This window comes from Ochlerotatus camptorhynchus, unplaced genomic scaffold, assembly GCF_037179485.1.
Source record: "Ochlerotatus camptorhynchus isolate MF236.1 unplaced genomic scaffold, CSIRO-AGI_Acam_v1.1 ptg000306l, whole genome shotgun sequence".
Lineage (NCBI taxonomy): Eukaryota > Metazoa > Arthropoda > Insecta > Diptera > Culicidae > Ochlerotatus > Ochlerotatus camptorhynchus.
In genome coordinates this window covers 686985-704698 of record NW_027040794.1, presented here as the reverse complement: position 1 = coordinate 704698, position 17714 = coordinate 686985, and the positions used below count along the sequence as shown (strand labels likewise).

The 17714-nt window shown below is 44.0% G+C and overlaps 2 protein-coding genes across 2 annotated transcripts in view; one reads left to right on the top strand and one right to left on the bottom strand.

Moving 5' to 3' along the window:
• The window catches only part of LOC135707248 (non-lysosomal glucosylceramidase), a 352494-nt gene that overhangs the window by 251830 nt on the left and 82950 nt on the right, over positions 1-17714 (bottom strand). The window lies entirely within an intron of this gene.
• Positions 2518-4356, top strand: LOC135707263 (uncharacterized). The gene is made up of 3 exons (XM_065229057.1): positions 2518-2623; positions 2679-3220; positions 3281-4356. The coding sequence occupies exons 2-3, from the start codon at positions 2689-2691 to the stop codon at positions 4087-4089; spliced, it is 1341 nt and encodes a 446-aa protein (XP_065085129.1). The 5' UTR covers positions 2518-2623; positions 2679-2688; the 3' UTR covers positions 4090-4356.

Below are 17714 nucleotides of genomic sequence, written 5' to 3'. Positions count from 1 at the left end.
TTGACACCCAAGTGCATCCAGACAAAATTGAGTTCTTTGGTAAATATTATTAAATTTTAATTATTTTTCAAAGACATTGTTTTGAAAAAAAAATGTAACTGCTGCATAAGGAGTGAGTATTAGGCTAAAAAATCATAACATTGGGTCATTATCTAAGGATTTTTGTTTTTTTGCAAAATCAGGTTTTAATTGGTTTTCTTTAATATTTAAAATAAGTATGTACTATTAAAAATAAAACATAGAATTTTTCGTTCGTATTTGACAGCACGGTAACCGCAAGTAATTACAACTACAAAAAATAAGTAGTAAGTATTGATTTTTTAGTAACAAATACTCATAAATGGATAATATTTTTACTCATTTAATGGGTAGTCCCAGTCTCCCTCGAAAATGCTTACTTTGTAGTCATTATTGGGTTTTTTGCGGTTACTGCGTGGATCTATAAACACGGTAACCGGACTATAAAAGACTCAATATTGACTAAAAAGTAAGCATTTTCGAGGAAAACTGGGACTCCCCATTATATAAGTAAATTGTTAACCCATTTATGAGTATTTGTTAGCTAACTCAAGGCGTGGTCACTACACACTTATTTTACGCCATATTTTTTCTCAGTGTGAATCATGTGTGCCGTGCTGTACCAAGAGGTGGCAACAGTACATTTTTTGCAAAACCATCGTCCAGAACAAAACAAAACAGCCAGCACACGGGCAGTCGTGTATTTCTACATTTCAAGCAAACGGCGTAGAAAAAGAATAGGAAAAATGTCGTAGCCCATTATTTTTCAAACAGTTTACTGAAATTACATTTTAGCTGCAAGCTTACGTGTGACAGTAAATTATCAACTCCCTTATTTACGCATAATTTTAACATTTATGCTTATGAGTGGTTAGTATTCATTCTTATCTTATAATTCCATGCAATAAACCTCAAATAAATGCTATAATTAGTCAGAAATCGGCAAAATTCTACATGACATAAATTTATGCCGCACGCGCCGCTGGTCTTGGCTGCTTCATTGTGCGAAAATGTTCTGTCGCCTGCAGAGAACAGTTTAGAAATGTCATGACATTTTTCCGCTTGCCAGTTTGTGTTTATGTGTCTTCTCTACACAGCAAAAGAAAATGTAACATCGATCAATGTAATTCAAGCTGATGTATGAAATAATGATGTAATAGCAAAATGCAGATACAATATTACATCAATGGATGTAATTTTGTTCGCAAAAGCGATGTACATCGTACAACGTTATATTACATAACCGATGGATTGACCTGGTTGCAGCAGTTTGGATGTAATATTCAACAACTTTTTTTTTCTGTGTATGGTCATTGCACAAAGTATCAAATGTTAAAGAAAAAACGTTAAACTCCAGTACTCGTGCCTGCCACCACTGACCAAGAGTGTCATGCCATAGGACTGATTTTTTTTTGTGAATAATTCAGTGTCAACATTTCAAAGGGGCGTAATTGTTTTTGTAAACAATGGCTTTAACCGTAGATTTCTCGCGAATTAAAGCTCACCCCTCCAAATTAACAATGCTTGCTGGTAGAGGAAACATTGCTCTACTTGTTGGTTTTATTAATTTTCATGTGTGAGCTTTTATTCGCGAAAAATCGACGGCTAAAGCCATTGTTTACAAAATCAATTACGCCCCTTTGAAATGTTAACACTGAATTCTAGATAGAGCAGGAATTAGGGCGTAACAGCTTTTGTAAACAATGACTTCTGTCGAAGATTTCTAGAAATTCAAGGCAAGTCCACGCAAACCAATGGAACCATCGGGTAGTGGAAGTCTTACCCTATCCGATGGTGATGTTGATTTGCGTGGACGAGCCTTGACTTTTTAGAAATCATTCCGAAAAGTCATTGTTTACAAAAGCTGCTACGCCCTAATTCCAGCTCTATCTAGAATTATGATGTTTAAAAAAGAATTCACATTATTCCTATTATGTTAAACGCTCTTCATGCTAACTTGAAAGTTTCCATTAATGTGTAAAAATACCCATTTTGAAAATACCGACTTAACTCATTATATGAGATTTTTTACCCATTATCTGTGACCCATTGATGAGTAACTGTAAGTCATTAATGCAGTGCCAACATTTCAAAGGGGCGTAATTGCTTTTGTAAACAATGGCTTTAGACGTCGATTTCCCGCAAATGAAAACCCACTCATCCAAATAACAAATGCTAGCTGATACAGGAAACATAACTCTGCATGCTGGTGTCATTCATTTTCATGAGTGAGCTTTCATTCGCGAGAAATCGACGACTGAAGCCATTGTTTACAAATGCAATTACGCCCCTTTGAAATGTTGGCACTGAATGGGTAACAGATACTCAATAATAATTATAATAATAAATTATTGGTAAAAAAAAGGGCTCATTAAGCCACTTTTCTTCAAAATGGGTATTTTTACCCATTAGTGGATACCTTCAAGTTTGTGTGTTTGCCAAAAAGAAGTCCCCGTTGGGCTGTGGATTTGGCAACACAGCTTGTGTGATTGCTTTGTGTTTGCCTCAGCGAGGAATGAAACATTTTTGCGCATTTTATAGAAATTTTTCTCGTGATTTTTCACAAATCGAGTGCTATTAGTATAAAACGTAAACTAATATTGAAGTAAGTACTTTCAATTGAATTTGCCTGACAAATGATCAAGGAAAACCTTTATCAGAACGGAAACCATGGAGGAACACATCTACAACAATTTCAACCCTACGCGCTGCAACATTTGCTTCACCCGGACCATCGATCACCGGCTGACGATGGTCGGCCAAAAGATGCGTTATTGCAAGGGCTGCCGGTTAATTGGATACTGTGGCGAGCAGCATCAAAAGGAGGATTGGAAGAATCACAAGGACTTCTGCCGTGCCGTAACGAAGATCCTGACGATGAAGAAAATCGATCACATCATCGAAGTGCGGAATGAAAGTGATAAGATTATCGGTGGAACCAGACGGGATTTAGAATGTGCCATTTCATTGGCTGAATGTCTAACCATTTCGATGCTGCAGAGAAAGCTCCTTCAACATGAGTACACTTTGTTGCGGTTTCCGAACATTTGCCATGTGTGCTTTGAATATGATATGAGCAAGCTCAAGGCTTGCGAGGGGTGCAATCAAATCTTCTATTGCAGCGAGGAGCATCGTCTGCAAGATGTTCGGAAGCATACACAATGGTGCGAAATGTACCGTATTAATCTGCTACTCGATGCCGGTACGTAATATTTGAAGTAAATATGATTAACGTTTTGATTAATTACTAATCTGTACTCAGATTATCCTACTCGATTGGAGATTTTTGGTTTCCCGAAACTTAACGCTTTCAAGCGGGTGAAATTCCCAGAGGACACTTTCGAGCTGGTTAACTTAGCTTACACCGGCAACATCCCCAGCACACCGCAATCCGTGAAGGATTTCAATGATCTCAAGTTCATTTCGAACTACTCCCACATCAGTACAATCTTGTACGCACTGAATGTCACCAACATGAACGAAGAACTGAAGCAATCGCTTGTCATCTACGTCGTCGGCGCTGAAGACGAAATTGTATACTTCGATTACAACACCTGTTCGGTTATCTTCACATACATACCACAGATCCGTGACGTGATAATCCACTTTATCGGACCTGCCCTCAGTTCCATCAAAGACGAAATAGAACTAAATTACGAAGGCACCCGCTCGGTTAAAATGTACTACCATAAAGGGTTCTACCACACGTTGGAACCTCTGGAATCGATGGACCGGCCTCAGATCATCGTAAGTTACAACTGTGGCTTCCATGAGCATATCGATTCCACCAAGGACACCTGGACCCATACCCTAGCACGGTTGATCCGGTTTGTTAATATTCCGATTGTGTTCACTTCATATACGCAAGAGGAAGCTTGCCAGGATTGTGCAATAATCTATAGCATTGGCAAGCGGTCGATTAAGAAGAAGGAGCTCGTGTTTGTAAAACGGGCAACCGCCAATCCCTACAAGGATTACAAACCGCTGCGTAACACAAACTACATTGACGATTGCGACGAGCTGTACTATTCCAATGGATACATCAGTCTGGTGATTAGCCGCGTGCCCTGAGCTGTGATGGCATTTGGCCCACGGTGTTCCTTTCTTGGAAGCATTCCTTGTGTTGCATTTAGTACAAAGTAGTAAGTGCCGGATCTAGTTGTTTTTACTGTTTATATTTTCTCATGAATTTTATACGAATGATTGGAAACGTTTTGTTCGAGCTCACGGAGCATATGTGCTAAAGTGTAAATTATTTCTGTGTATACTTTTATGAATTCTGTTTCTAATAATTGAAGAGTATGCCAATGTAAAAGTGAAGCTTAAAAAGTAACTAAGCTGAAGAAGTGTATAACTGCTTTCATTTACTTCGTTAATATCCGAAAGCATGCCACCAAACTCTTAATTGACACACTAATCAGCTTATCAATGTTACGAACAATTCAGTGGATTCGCAAGTTGCGCGCCATTCCGTTAGGTGGATCAATATGGTGCTGCGAAGCTGGTGGACAAGATGCGGTTGTACGCCGATTTGTACGGTGCTCCATTCCTGCCAGCACAAGTTCTGGTTGATATGACGAAGGATCCATCGACGAAAGTTTACCCTAGCGAGTGAAGCATCGATGCGTAAGTAAATTCCATCATATTACAATTGTTAAGCTGGAATGTTTCAATCCGAACGACACAGATGTTTGATTGTTTTGCAATCTCATCAATATTTTCAAACGAAAAACATGCCTGAGCATACTTTAGTGGTCCCATTTTGGTGGTTTATCACATTTTTTTATATATACCGTGTGGTGCCTGTTCACCGCTCACTTTAGAGCATAATCGTTAGTAAAATTATATATGCTGTGTCATATGACTTCCGTAGAGCTGACCATCGCAGTATTGTCCATGTGCTGTCTAACCTAGATTGGGAGCATATTCTAGATCCTGTAGACGTCAACATTGCTGCACAAACCTTTTCTCACGTCTTGGCATATGTCATTGACAGGCACGTTTCCAAAAAGATCATCCATATCGACTCTCGCGTCCCGTGGATAACGAAAGATCTTCGCTCGGTGAAAAGAACTAAGAAGACTGCTCTCAGAAGATTTACTAAATTCCGCACACTGTCGCTGAAATGCTACTATGTCAGACTCAACCACGCGTATAAGCGTTTAAGTCGTCTCTGTTTTCAACGCTATCAAAGGAGGATTCAACGGCGGCTAAAATCACACCCGTAATCCTTCTGGAACTTCGTAAATGAGCAACGCAGGGAAGTCGGCTTACCCTCTTCCATGATTTTTAATGGTGAAACTGCTGGCAATCAACAAGACGTTTGCAACCTGTTCTCAGCCAAATTTGCTAGTGTGTTTGAAGACGAGCAACTCTCCGCTAATCTCATTACTTTCGCGGCCAGTAATGTTCCTTTGGTCAACCAAACGCTCAGCGTTGCCTAAGCCACTACAGATACGATTTCTAGAGCAGCATCTAAACTTAAGACTTCAGCTAAGGCTGGACCCGATGGTTTTCCGTCGATTATTCTTAAAAAGAACATCATTATTGTCTTTTAGATCCACTGCGCCGCATATTCCAGCGCTCTCTTTCCAGTGGCATCTTTCCGTCTTGCTGGAAGACTGCGGATATGTTTCCTGTTCATAAAAAGGGAAGCAAACGCGACGTAAACAACTACCGGAGAATCACGTCACTGAGTGCTGTATCAAAACGAAACCGAACTTTTTGTCAGTGCGAACCTCAACCTGAACTGGGTTTTAAAAACAAACGATCAAACTGACGTTTGTCAGAAAACAAGCAGACCCAATCTTGATACCCGGTCCAGGTTGGAACTGAATAATAAACGAATTCGCTATAAGTATAGATCAACACGGATTTTTAACTGGGCGTTCCACAACTACGAACCTGCTGTGCCTAACGTCTTACATCACAAACAGTTTGATTGCTCGGACACAAACGGACGTTATCCACGAAATTGTGATCGCTAAGCTTGATAGACTAGGGATCGGTGGAAATCTTTTGAGATGGTTTCGTTCATACCTCACGGAGCGCCAGCTGACAGTAACTTTGGGTACTTGTCGCTCAGCAAGCTTCTGTTTTATTGTTTTATTGTTGTTTTACATCAACAGGCTGGATGAAGCCCCAATGATGTTAACCTTATCAACTATAGCAAAAAAAAAAACATTCAACGGCGCCGGTGGTGTAGTGGTAAGCGTGATTACCTCTCACCCCAGCAGGCCTGGGTTCAATCCCAGTCGGCGCCGCCGGGATGTTCTGAGGCATAACATCTCTGATCACGCCTTCCTTCGGATGGGAAGTAAAGCCGTTGGTCCCCGGTTCATGAGTTGATGGGTCGATAGGTAGGGTCCAGGTGTGGGAGCTGCCTTCCTGGCACGTCGGTAGCATTGGTGCTCAGCACGGAAAACAAGATCGACGGAAAAAACAAACCAAAGGAAAAAAAAAAAAAAAAAAAAAAAAACTCAAGCATGGTCATAACATAAAAAACATATATCTTATAGTCAGTTACTCCTGCCGGCGAAAAACAGAAGAAAACTTTCGACGAAGCGCATCACGGGAGAGATGAAAGTCGAAAACAGATGCAACTCTGTTGAATGTTCTCTGCAATCCGCAAATCGCACCGTGTGCTCCATAATTTGTGCGACGTAGAGGCAGTCTTAGCATAAGGTTATTACGAAGCGGTCGGGGTTGAACATTCAGGTCAATTTGCCTCAGGATAGCCTCGCAATCTGTCCTTCCTTGCAGGATATCGGCCACGGTTAGGGCTCTGCTTGTGTCTCTTCTAGTCCGGAGCAGTTCTAGGTCGATAAGTTGACAACGGCTTTCGTAACTGGGTAATCGAAACGGATCATTCCAAGGCAATCTACGGAACGCAAAACGAAGAAAGCGACGTTGAACAGATTCAATTCTCTCGGCACCGTTGTTGTAGTTTGGATTCCAAACCGCTGAACAATACTCAAGCGTCGATCGAACAAGCGAACAATAGAGAGATTTTAGACAGTAGATATCAGTGAAGTTTTTAGCTATCCTAAAAATGAACACTAAAGTTCTTGACGCCTTATCAACAACATATGCAATGTGTTGCTTGAATGAAAGCTGCGAATCCAAGATCACACCCAAGTCTTTCACCTGATTCACGCGTTCGATTGTCGAGCCAAGCAGGTCATAGCTAAATATTATCGGTTGTTGTTTTCGTGAGAACGTAATAGCGGAGCATTTGGCTGGGTTCACTACCATTCTATTTAACCTGCACCAACTAGCGAATACATTCAGTTGACGTTGAAGAAAGTGACAGTCAGCAATGGAGCAGATTCGTAGGAAGATTTTGAGGTCATCTGCATATGATAACCGAGGAGCTTCGATGACCAGATGCACGTCGTTGAAGTACAGTATAAAAATTAACGGTCCCATGTGGCTTCCCTGATGTGGCGAAGAAGCTAGCTGATCTGCAATCTCCTATGGCAACCTTTAGTTGCCGACCGGTAAGATATGATCGAAACCGACTCAGAAGATTACCGCATACACCGAGCCTGCCGAGTTTAGCAATCGCAAATACCATGGTTCAACTTGTCGAATGCTGCGGATAGGTCTGAATAAATAACGTCCGTTTGAACCCGATCCGACATGCTTTCGGTAATATACGATGTGAGACACAGCAGATTGGTGGTTGTAGAGCGACCGACAGTAAACCCATGTTGATCAGCACTCAAATACTGCTTGCAATGGGACAGCAACGGTTCCATAATCACTAGCTGGAATAGCTTCGAAACGACACTTAACGATGTAATTCCTCGATAGTTATCCACAGCTCGTTTCCTTCCTTTTTGACGTAGGACTACGTCTTTGATTTCTATATGGGGGTACACTTTGTGAAAACCGAAAATGGAACATGTAACAAATAAAGAAAGATTTTGAACGTTAATAACTCAGCTGCCCCTGGTTCAATTTCAATAATTTTATCACAAACGATCAGAAATATGGCTACGCATCGATAGCAATGCTTCCGAATGTTGATTTTCCACAAGAAACTATTGAAAAACTGGTAAATGTCCAGCATTGTCGAAAAGCATCGAAATAACTAACAAATCAACCAATTACCTACATGCATATGCTGCTTCCCCAGCACAGTCGTCAGAGAGTAGTAAGTAGACGAAACAAGTCGAAGTGGCATTCGCCTCCGATCCTCGGGCGCGTGTGAGTAGGGAGGATGGAATTGCGTAATATTTTGCACACTCATCGCCATATTCAGAACCAATCGCAAATTCTTCAAGATAACCACCATCCGTCGTCTGGTGTCTGACGTATCTCCGGTCTGATTTACGAGGTGTGCTGAATGTGTTCCTGAAAAATGAGTTCCGTGATGCTGTCACCTACACTAAACACGCCAAGTGTAAGCGGCCATGGATGTCATCTACGTTTTGAAGTGACAGAGACGCACTCTGTTTGGATTCGGAGGTTAAATCATCACCAACTTTGGAAACAAAACGGCTCTTTTCAGGGCCACCAAGCTTATTACAGTAAAGAGTAGGAATATAATTCATTTGTCTGCACAGCAAAAAAATAATTTTGATATCACATCAAAGTGGATGCACTACAATCATGTCGAAAATTTCATGTAATTTTTATGACCACATATATAAACAAATGCAGTAAAAGCAGCGTAATGTCAGTTCATGCATTGTATTAATGATAATTTTGTCCTTTTTAGCAAGTAATATTACACCATATTTTCGACATGATTGTAGTGCATCCACTTTGACGTGATATCAAAATTATTATTTTGCTGTGTGTTTGTCCATATTCAGAACCAACGATCACACAAAATGCTCATGTAATCAAACTGGAAGCAGGGGTACAAATTATTTTGATCAACCTTGATCAACTTTGAATCGCCACGGCCGGATATTTTCGATGGAAAAAGCAACAATCTAGCATCTAATTCGACGAAAACGTCAGGAAACATTTGTGAAGCCGAGTTATTTACGAAAGAGAGTGTCGATGAAGAGAATCGATCAGTGTAGATAGGATCTATTGAAAAGTGACGCGAAATTTGTTTCCCGTACTGAGCTCCAATGCTACCGACGCAAGGGAGGCAGCTCCCACACCTGGACCCTACCAATCGACCCATCAACTCAACCGGGGACCAACGGCTTTACTTCCCGAAGGAAGGCGTGATCAGAGATGTTTTATGCCTTAGAACATGCCGGTGGCGCCGAATGAGATTGTACCCAGGCCTGCTGGAGTGAGAGGTAATCACGCTAACCACCGGCGCCGATATCTTTCAAGGTGATATCACGGCGAATGAGATCGACCCAAATTTGAGTATAGTTATCTCAGAAATAAGAAATAAAGTACAGGAACTCAGCGATGAACGGCGCCGGTGGTGTAGTGGTAAGCGTGATTACCTCTCACCCCAGCAGGCCTGGGTTCAATCCCAGTCAGCGCCGCCGGGATGTTCTGAGGCATAACATCTCTGATCACGCCTTCCTTCGGATGGGAAGTAAAGCCGTTGGTCCCCGGTTCATGAGTTGATAAGTCGATAGGTAGGGTCCAGGTGTGGGAGCTGCCTTCCTGGCACGTCGGTAACATTGGTGCTCAGCACGGAAAACAAGATCGACGGAAAAAAACAAACCAAAGGAAAAAAAAAAAAAACTCAGCGATGAGTAAATTTGTCAGGATTTTCCAGGGAAAAATTCCCGAATTTGAGAAAAGTAAAGATTGGATTCACTCAGTCTATTGGTACTGCTCCGAAACTGAATAAAATTTTCGTCAATTTCCTCATTTTCTGGCAGATTTTTTAGGTTTACCACAGGAAACCATGAGACAAATTTACTCATCGGTCATCGCTGAGTTCCTGCACTTTTGGCGATTATGAGTGAACTAAACTCAAATTTGGGTCGTTCTCATTCGCCGTGTACGCAAAAGGAAAAGAGCCAGTGTCGCTACTTGATAGCAAACTACTCATAATGGGAGGAGTCTTTGTAGCTTTTATACCAATTGGTTGCACATCATTCTGCTTTAACCTGAAAAGATATAAAAGAGCGCTGCTGTATGGTATAAGCTCATTCGCTGCCAGACTGTTGAGCAGTTCAGTCGATTTGAATTCTCTCTAGTTTCGTTCGTTCGTTCGCAAGTCGAATTAGCTCCGCGTTGTGTAGTGACGCTCTCGCTGACCCAGCCATGGGTAAGAAATCGCGCGGTAACGCGAGTGCCGGTTTACCGGGAAAACAGACTCTCCCAGGAGACGGCGCGACCACCGAGCCAGCCCAGAAGAAGCAGAAGAAAACCCCATTGCCCATCCCGACAGGCGTTGCGGACCCGCAGCCGGGGCCTCCCGGAACTAAACGACCCAGACCTGAAGACAGCAGCGCCACCGTATCAGCAGCAAAAAAGCTGCTGAGCAACAATCCGTTCTCCGCCCTGCAGAACGGAGCGCAGCCGCAGTCGGACCCTGAGACGGTGCCGAAAAAAGTTAAGTTGCCACCCTTCTATGTGAAGGGCTTCCCTCCCGGGCTATGGGAGCAGCTGGATTTCTACATTAAGCAGGGCCTTCGCTGCACCATTCAACGGTGCACGGAAGGCTACAAACTGATGGTCCCGGCCGAAAAACACTTCAACGCAGTTCAGGCCCTCTTGGACAGAATGAAGCTGGAGTACTTCTCCCACGACATCGAGGCCACCAAGCCGCTGAAAGTGGTGCTGCGCGGGCTCCACGACATGGACACCACCACCTTAATGGATGAGATTAAGGCGAACGGCCTCAAGCCGGTCGAAGTCCACAAGATGACCCGCAGCAAGGCCATCAAGTATCGTGACCAGCTCTACCTGGTCCATCTGGAGAAGAACTCCACAACCGTGAAGGATCTCCAGACGACACGCACACTGTTCCACATCGTAGTGAAGTGGGAGCGGTATAAACCCACCCACCGTGGCGTCACTCAGTGCTCGAACTGCCTATTGTTCGGGCACGGCACCAGGAATTGCCGCATGGCCAGCCGCTGCATCAAATGCGGCAAAAACCACAAGATCGACAACTGCGACAGCATCGAGGAAGCCACTCCCACATGCGCCAACTGCGGTGCCGCCCACAAGGCCACGAGTAAGGCCTGTCCGAAGCGGGCCGAATACGCCGAGATTCGGAAGAAGGCCTCGTCCAACAGCCAGCCCGGTCGCAAGAAGGTTCCAGAAAACAACGCGCAGAACTTTCCTCCGTTATCACCGGTCCAATCACGGCCAATTCCAGTGTTGCCGCCGCTCCCGCTCAACCAACAGTTGGCTGCTGCCCAGTTGGCTGCCGCTGCAGTACCCGGTCAAGCCTCCGGGCCATCGACGGATCCCCCTGCTCCGGAATTGGCCGGTACAACTGGTGAAGCTACAGACGATTCTCCGCTGTCAACGGATGAGATCGTCACACTGTTGGCCCAGGCCATCATCATCAAGCGCACCTGCGCAACAAGAACACAACAGCTCCAAGCTATCATCTCCTTCGTCACTAATTATGGACCGTGAACCCATAAAGATCGCCAACTGGAACGCTCGCTCCGTAGGGGCGAAAAACATTGAGCTTGCAGACTTCCTCCGCAAGCACGACATCGACGTGGGCCTTCTCACCGAGACCCACCTCAAGACCGGTGACAGCTTCTGGCTGCCCGACCACAGCATTGTCCGGCTTGATCGCACCAGCTCCAGGGGGGGCGGTGTCGCGGTCATCATCAAGAAAGGCATCAAGTACTGCACCCTACCCCACTACCGCACTTCCATCATCGAGGCCGTCGGCGTTGAGGTGGAAACATCGACCGGAAACGTCCGGTTCATCGTTGTCTACTGCCCCCGGCAATGTACCGTTAGCAATGGTACAGCACAGCAGTTCAAGAACGACCTTGCCATCATAACCCACACCAATGCCCGCTTTGTAATCGGAGGGGACCTGAACGCCCGGCACGAGGCCTGGCGGAACTACCAGCAGAACCAGAACGGCCGCCTGCTATTCGACCATTCCCAGCATGGTATCTATTCCGTCTGGTTTCCGGACGAACCAACCTTCACATCACCGACGGGCAACCCATCGACGCTGGACCTGTTCTTGGCAAACACCAGATTAGCCAAGCCGGTTGCCGTCAACGACCTGAGTTCGGACCACCAACCGGTGCTGACCGAGCTGGGCTACAACGTGGCCCCTGCACCGTGCCAGCGGAAGGACTACCATCGAGTCAACTGGGTCCAGTTTCGACGCGTGGTCGACCGCCACATCGACGACAACCCACCGCTCGACACAGTGGAGGACATCGACCGGGCCCTGGAGGGTCTCCATCAAGCCATATCCGTGGCTGACGAAGAGTGCGTTCGACGAGTTCCTGTGAGGGGTAAGTTTCAAGCAATTGATTCCCACACCAAACTCTTGATTCGGCTCAGAAATGTTCGTAGACGCCAGTTTCAGCGGACTGGGGATCTGCAGCGTAAATACGAAATGGTCGATCTGAATCGGCAGATCGCTTCCAGAATGGTCTCAATCCGGAACGAGAGTTTCGGGCGGCTCGTTCAGAACCTGGACGACCGTTCCAGACCATTCTGGAAGGTTGCCAAGGTGCTGAAGTCTCACCCCAAGCCCATTCCACCACTTAGAGTCAATGACGAACGGCTTATCACCAACGCAGAGAAGGCCAATGCAATTGGGGAGCACATTGCCCAGTCGCATTTGCTTGGCTCTACAATCCCAAGTCCACTCGAGAACCAGGTTGTGCAGTGCGTCCAGACGTTAAATGCCTCCCCTTGTGCCGTCCCTCCAGAAGAACGGATTACAGAGGAACAAATTTGCTCAGCGCTGAAACACAGTACGAACATGAAGGCTCCCGGGTTTGACGGAATATTCAACCTAGAGTTGAAAAATCTCAGCGCGAGGGTGCACTCGCTGCTGGCTGCCATCCTCAACAGATGCTTGGAGCTGCACTACTTTCCAAGCATCTGGAAGGTGGCAAAAATCATCCCGATCCGCAAACCTGGGAAAGACCCTTCACTACCGTCAAGCTACAGACCGATTAGCCTGCTCTCAGCGCTGAGCAAGCTGTTCGAAAAATTGATCCTCAGCCGACTAAACAAGTTTGTGGAGGAACATGACATTCTTCTTCCGGAACAGTTCGGGTTCCGCAAGGGGCATTCCACCAATCATCAGCTAGTGCGGGTGATGAATAACATCCGAAGTAACAAAGCTGTATCCAAGTCCACAGCCATGGCCTTGTTAGACGTCGAAAAGGCGTTTGACAATGTCTGGCACGACGGACTTATATACAAGCTTTGTAACTCCAACTTTCCACCATACCTTGTGAAAATCACCCGTAACTATCTCCAGAAAAGGTCGTTCAGGGTGTCGTTGAATAGTTCCCTTTCGGGACAATTTCCGATCCCAGCAGGTGTTCCGCAAGGGAGTCTGCTGGGACCACTGCTTTACAGCATCTACACGTCGGACATCCCTCCTCTAGGAGACGGTTGCGTGTTCTTTCTGTTTGCAGATGACACCGCGATAGCCGTCAAGGGTAGGATGCCTCGTGAAATTACGAACAAGCTCCAACGATGCCTTGACACCTTTACTGATTATGCCACCACGTGGAAAATCAAAATCAACGCCTCGAAAACCCAAGCGATCATGTTCCTTCACAGACAATCATTAAAACTTAAACCGTCTCCCTCCTGTACCGTAATAATGGATGGTACAAGGGTCGAGTGGTCCACTGATGTTACTTATCTCGGGATGTTGTTCGATGAGAAGCTCCTGTTCCGCTCGCACATAGAGAAAACCCTAGTTAAGTGCTCCGCCTTGGTTAGGTGTTTGTATCCGCTCATTTGCCGCAGATCCCGCCTCTCAAGGCAAAACAAACTGGCTGTTTACAAACAGATCATAGCCCCCGCGATCTTCTATGCCGCCCCGGTGTGGGAATCGTGCGCTCAGACCCACAGGAACAAAATCCAGGTTGCACAGAATAGAGTGTTGAGGATGATCCTAGATCGTCCATTCGACACAAGAATAGCAGACCTCCATCAAGAGGCAGAAATTCCCAAAGTAGATTCCAAAATTGATGATATGACAACTAAATTTATTCAAAAATGCAATCTTTCTGAACATGCTTTAATAAGCAATTTGTACATAGTAGGTTAAGTGTATATAGTAGAGTAGGTTAGTTTTAAGCTGTAAATAGTAGTATTAAGTAGTTTCTCTTCAAATTCTAAAAACAAAACAAACCAATCCCACCAAGGTGGTCGACCGTGTACTAAGTCTAGGACTAATAATGTAAAACAAATTTTGAATTTTGCCCATACCTAAAGATGAAGAAAGCAATTAAATCACTTAGTAAAAAATTTATATGGTAATCGTCCAAGTTAAACTAAAATAAAGATCATTTAAACTTAAAAAACTTAATAATGGCATAAGCTCATTTTCGCTTCGGACGGCGTGGTGAACAGCAATAGCAGCAGTAGGAAGGTGGTGGCTAGTCCACTCCTTCACACCTAACAAGCAACAATTGACTGGTCGTGGCAAAGGAGGAAAAGGTCTGGTAAAGGAGGCGCCAAGCGTCATCGCAAAGTTCTTCGAGATAAGCGCCATCGGTCGTCTGGCTCGCCGTGGTGGTGTCAAACGTATCTCCGGTCTGATCTACGAGGTGTGCTGAAGGTGTTCCTGGAAAATGAGGTCCGTGATGCTGTCACCTACATTAAACACGGCAAGCGTAAGTGGCCATGGATGTCCTCTTCAATAAAACGGCCCTTTTCAGGGCCATCAAGGTTACATCAGTAAAGAGTTGGAATTTATCTGTGCTTGTTTGTTCATATTACGAACCACAAGCCCCCAACGACCACACAAAATGCTCTCCAGAGTTGTAATTTTGTAACAAAACTTGGAAGCAGGGGTGCAAGTGATTTTGATTGATTCTCTTAAGGGGGTATTCCCAATCTTTTGCCTTTTTTCGGCCTGTTTTTCAATTAATTTTTTTTAAGGAAAATGAATAGTAATGCGCCTAACTCTTTGGGATTATTGTTTATTGAACATTAAAGTTTACAAATAAATTTTTTTCGACATAAAAAAAGACATTATTGACGTCACAAAATGGCGGCAAACAGACCCCTGTTCGCCGCAAACGCCTGGACGGGCTAAGACTTTTCTCTGGAACGGCTTCATCTGAAACAGATTTCGTGATGAAATTAATAATCTGCATAAGATTCTCTGGAGCTTCTCCCGTTGGCAGCAAAAAATCTTGCAAATTAACAAAATGGCGGCCATATGAAAAAACAGGCGATTTTTAGCCCGCTTTTTTGCAGCTTTAAGGTGCTTCAAACAATGTTAAATGTTAATATTTTTGGCTGAAAGTGGGAGAAGCTCCAAAGAATTTAATAAGGAACAAAATGCGCAAAGATTCAAGTCAATATCTCTTATAGTTTCTGAGAAAAATCTTCGCCCGATAAAAAAATGTGGTTTCGAGAAAAACGCGTTTAAAGTTTTGACTTTAGTTAAAACCATTTGGGGGTTCTTACCATTAGTCAGCTATGCCTGGACACTGAATTCGCTGATCGGAAAACGGCTTGGGGGGATGAAAGTATATAGTCTAAAGTACAAAAAAACGTGAAAAACAAAAATTTGATTTTTTGAAAAAAAAAAGATCGGGAATACCCCCTTAATCAACTTTCTCTTTGAAAAAGATTACTACAAATTTGGTACGCCTACAATTCAAAAACGGAAAGAGTTGAGATAATAGATAATTGATCAATTAAAAGAACTAAATGCTCTTCACATTTATTCCGTCCACTAGCGGTCCTACGTCAAGCTTCCGTTCGTGCCCCTAGGCACAGACCCTTCTGCTTTTTGTGGACGGGAAACATGTGCGCAAATTTCCAGCAAGATGGAAATATGCCACTGGAGAGAGACGTTCGGAACAGGCGAAGAAGCGGAAGTAACAAATTGGCAATATGTCTCTTCAAAAATACAGATGGAACTCCATCAGGTCCAGGATTGAAGGATGACTTGAGCAGAGTCGTGGCCTTAGAAATCATCTCTGCATTAACATCAATTGCACCCACCGTTTGATCATTTACTGGAACGTTCCTGGCAGCCAGGTTAATATGATCGTCAGTTAGTATCTCATTAGTGAATAGACTGGCAAACTTTTTGGAAAAAAGGTGGCATATATCCTGAACGGTGGCAACAATTTCTCCGTTGAATTCCATAGACGATGGGAGGCCTGATTCCCTGCGTTGCTCGTTCACGTAGTTCCAAAAGGATTTCGGGTGTAGCTTAAGTTTGCGCTGGATGCCTCGTTGGAAACTTGAAAAGCATTCACGACTGACTCGCTGGTACATGTGATTCAGCCTCACATAATGTAGTTTCAGAGGAAGCGTGCGATACTTCGTAAATCTTCTCAATGCTGCTCTCTTGATTGACTTCAACCTACGTAGCTCTCTCGTCTGCCAGAGAGGGTGAGACACTTAGTGGTGAGTTCTTTTCGGGACTTGTCTGTCAATGACATATGCCAAGACATGTGAAAAGGTCGCAAAGTCCGGTATACCTCAGAGTAGCCATCTGGGACCATTGGTATTTCTCCTTTACTTCGTTCACCATGTTATCACAGGGCCATGATTATCGTTCGTATTATTCGTTGACGATCTGAAAGTTTTTCCAACCGGTGTTTATTTCAGTTACAGAGGGGACGTAATTTGTGATTAGTCCCGGTCCCTTTCAAATTTTATCATTATTTATGTACGGTCCTTATATTTGAAATGACGTTTCACATTCATCTAGTGATGGCCGATTTACATTCGAATAATCGAATAATCGATTAACGAGCCGAAAAGTAAAATATTTGTTATCGGTTATATCATGCCGATATAAGCATTAACTTCTCCAGAGGATCATCACCGATCGTTTCAAACATGTGCTGCACTCTCATTGGTGGAAAAATGACAGCACAACGAATAAAAAATAATAGATTAGTTGTTAATTTAGTAATTAAAAACCCGAATTTATCCACCTATGGTGTGATCAGACCCTTCTTACTTATTCAAGTTTATTTATTTTACTGTCATTATCAGTGACCAAGCCCCCCACCCCCGTGTCATCCAGTGACGCTACGCCACTGCCTGGGGGTACCCGGAATATATCCAATTGTAGTCTATTTGGTGAGGTTACCAATCACCTTATCATCGTATTTTAATGTGATTTAATGGGGTTTAATTCAATTCATATTCAAGCAACTTCCCCGGGGTACCCGGAACATGTCCAAGTGTGTCCAATGTGGTCTGGAACACTTAACACGACTTGCATTGATCTTATTTTTGAATTCTGTAGTAATTTGATGTGTCGCATGATGGTTTTGATACGTTTTCCGTTAAATCCAGCGTGAAGGCCCATATTCACCGGATCTTATTCCGGCCATATCTCCGGAACCGGTTCACCGATTCCAAAACCGTTCAATAGCGTTCAATGGGACCCCAAGACCTATCATTTGGCGCCGAGTTTGTCCAAATCGGTTGAGCGGTTGCTGAGAAACGTGAGCGCATTCATTTCGTTACATACACACACACATACACACACACACATAAACACACAGACATGTTCCGATCTCGTCGAGCTGAGTCGAATGGTATATGACACTCGGCCCTCCGGGCCTCGGATCGATAGTCGGTTTTTCAAGTGATAT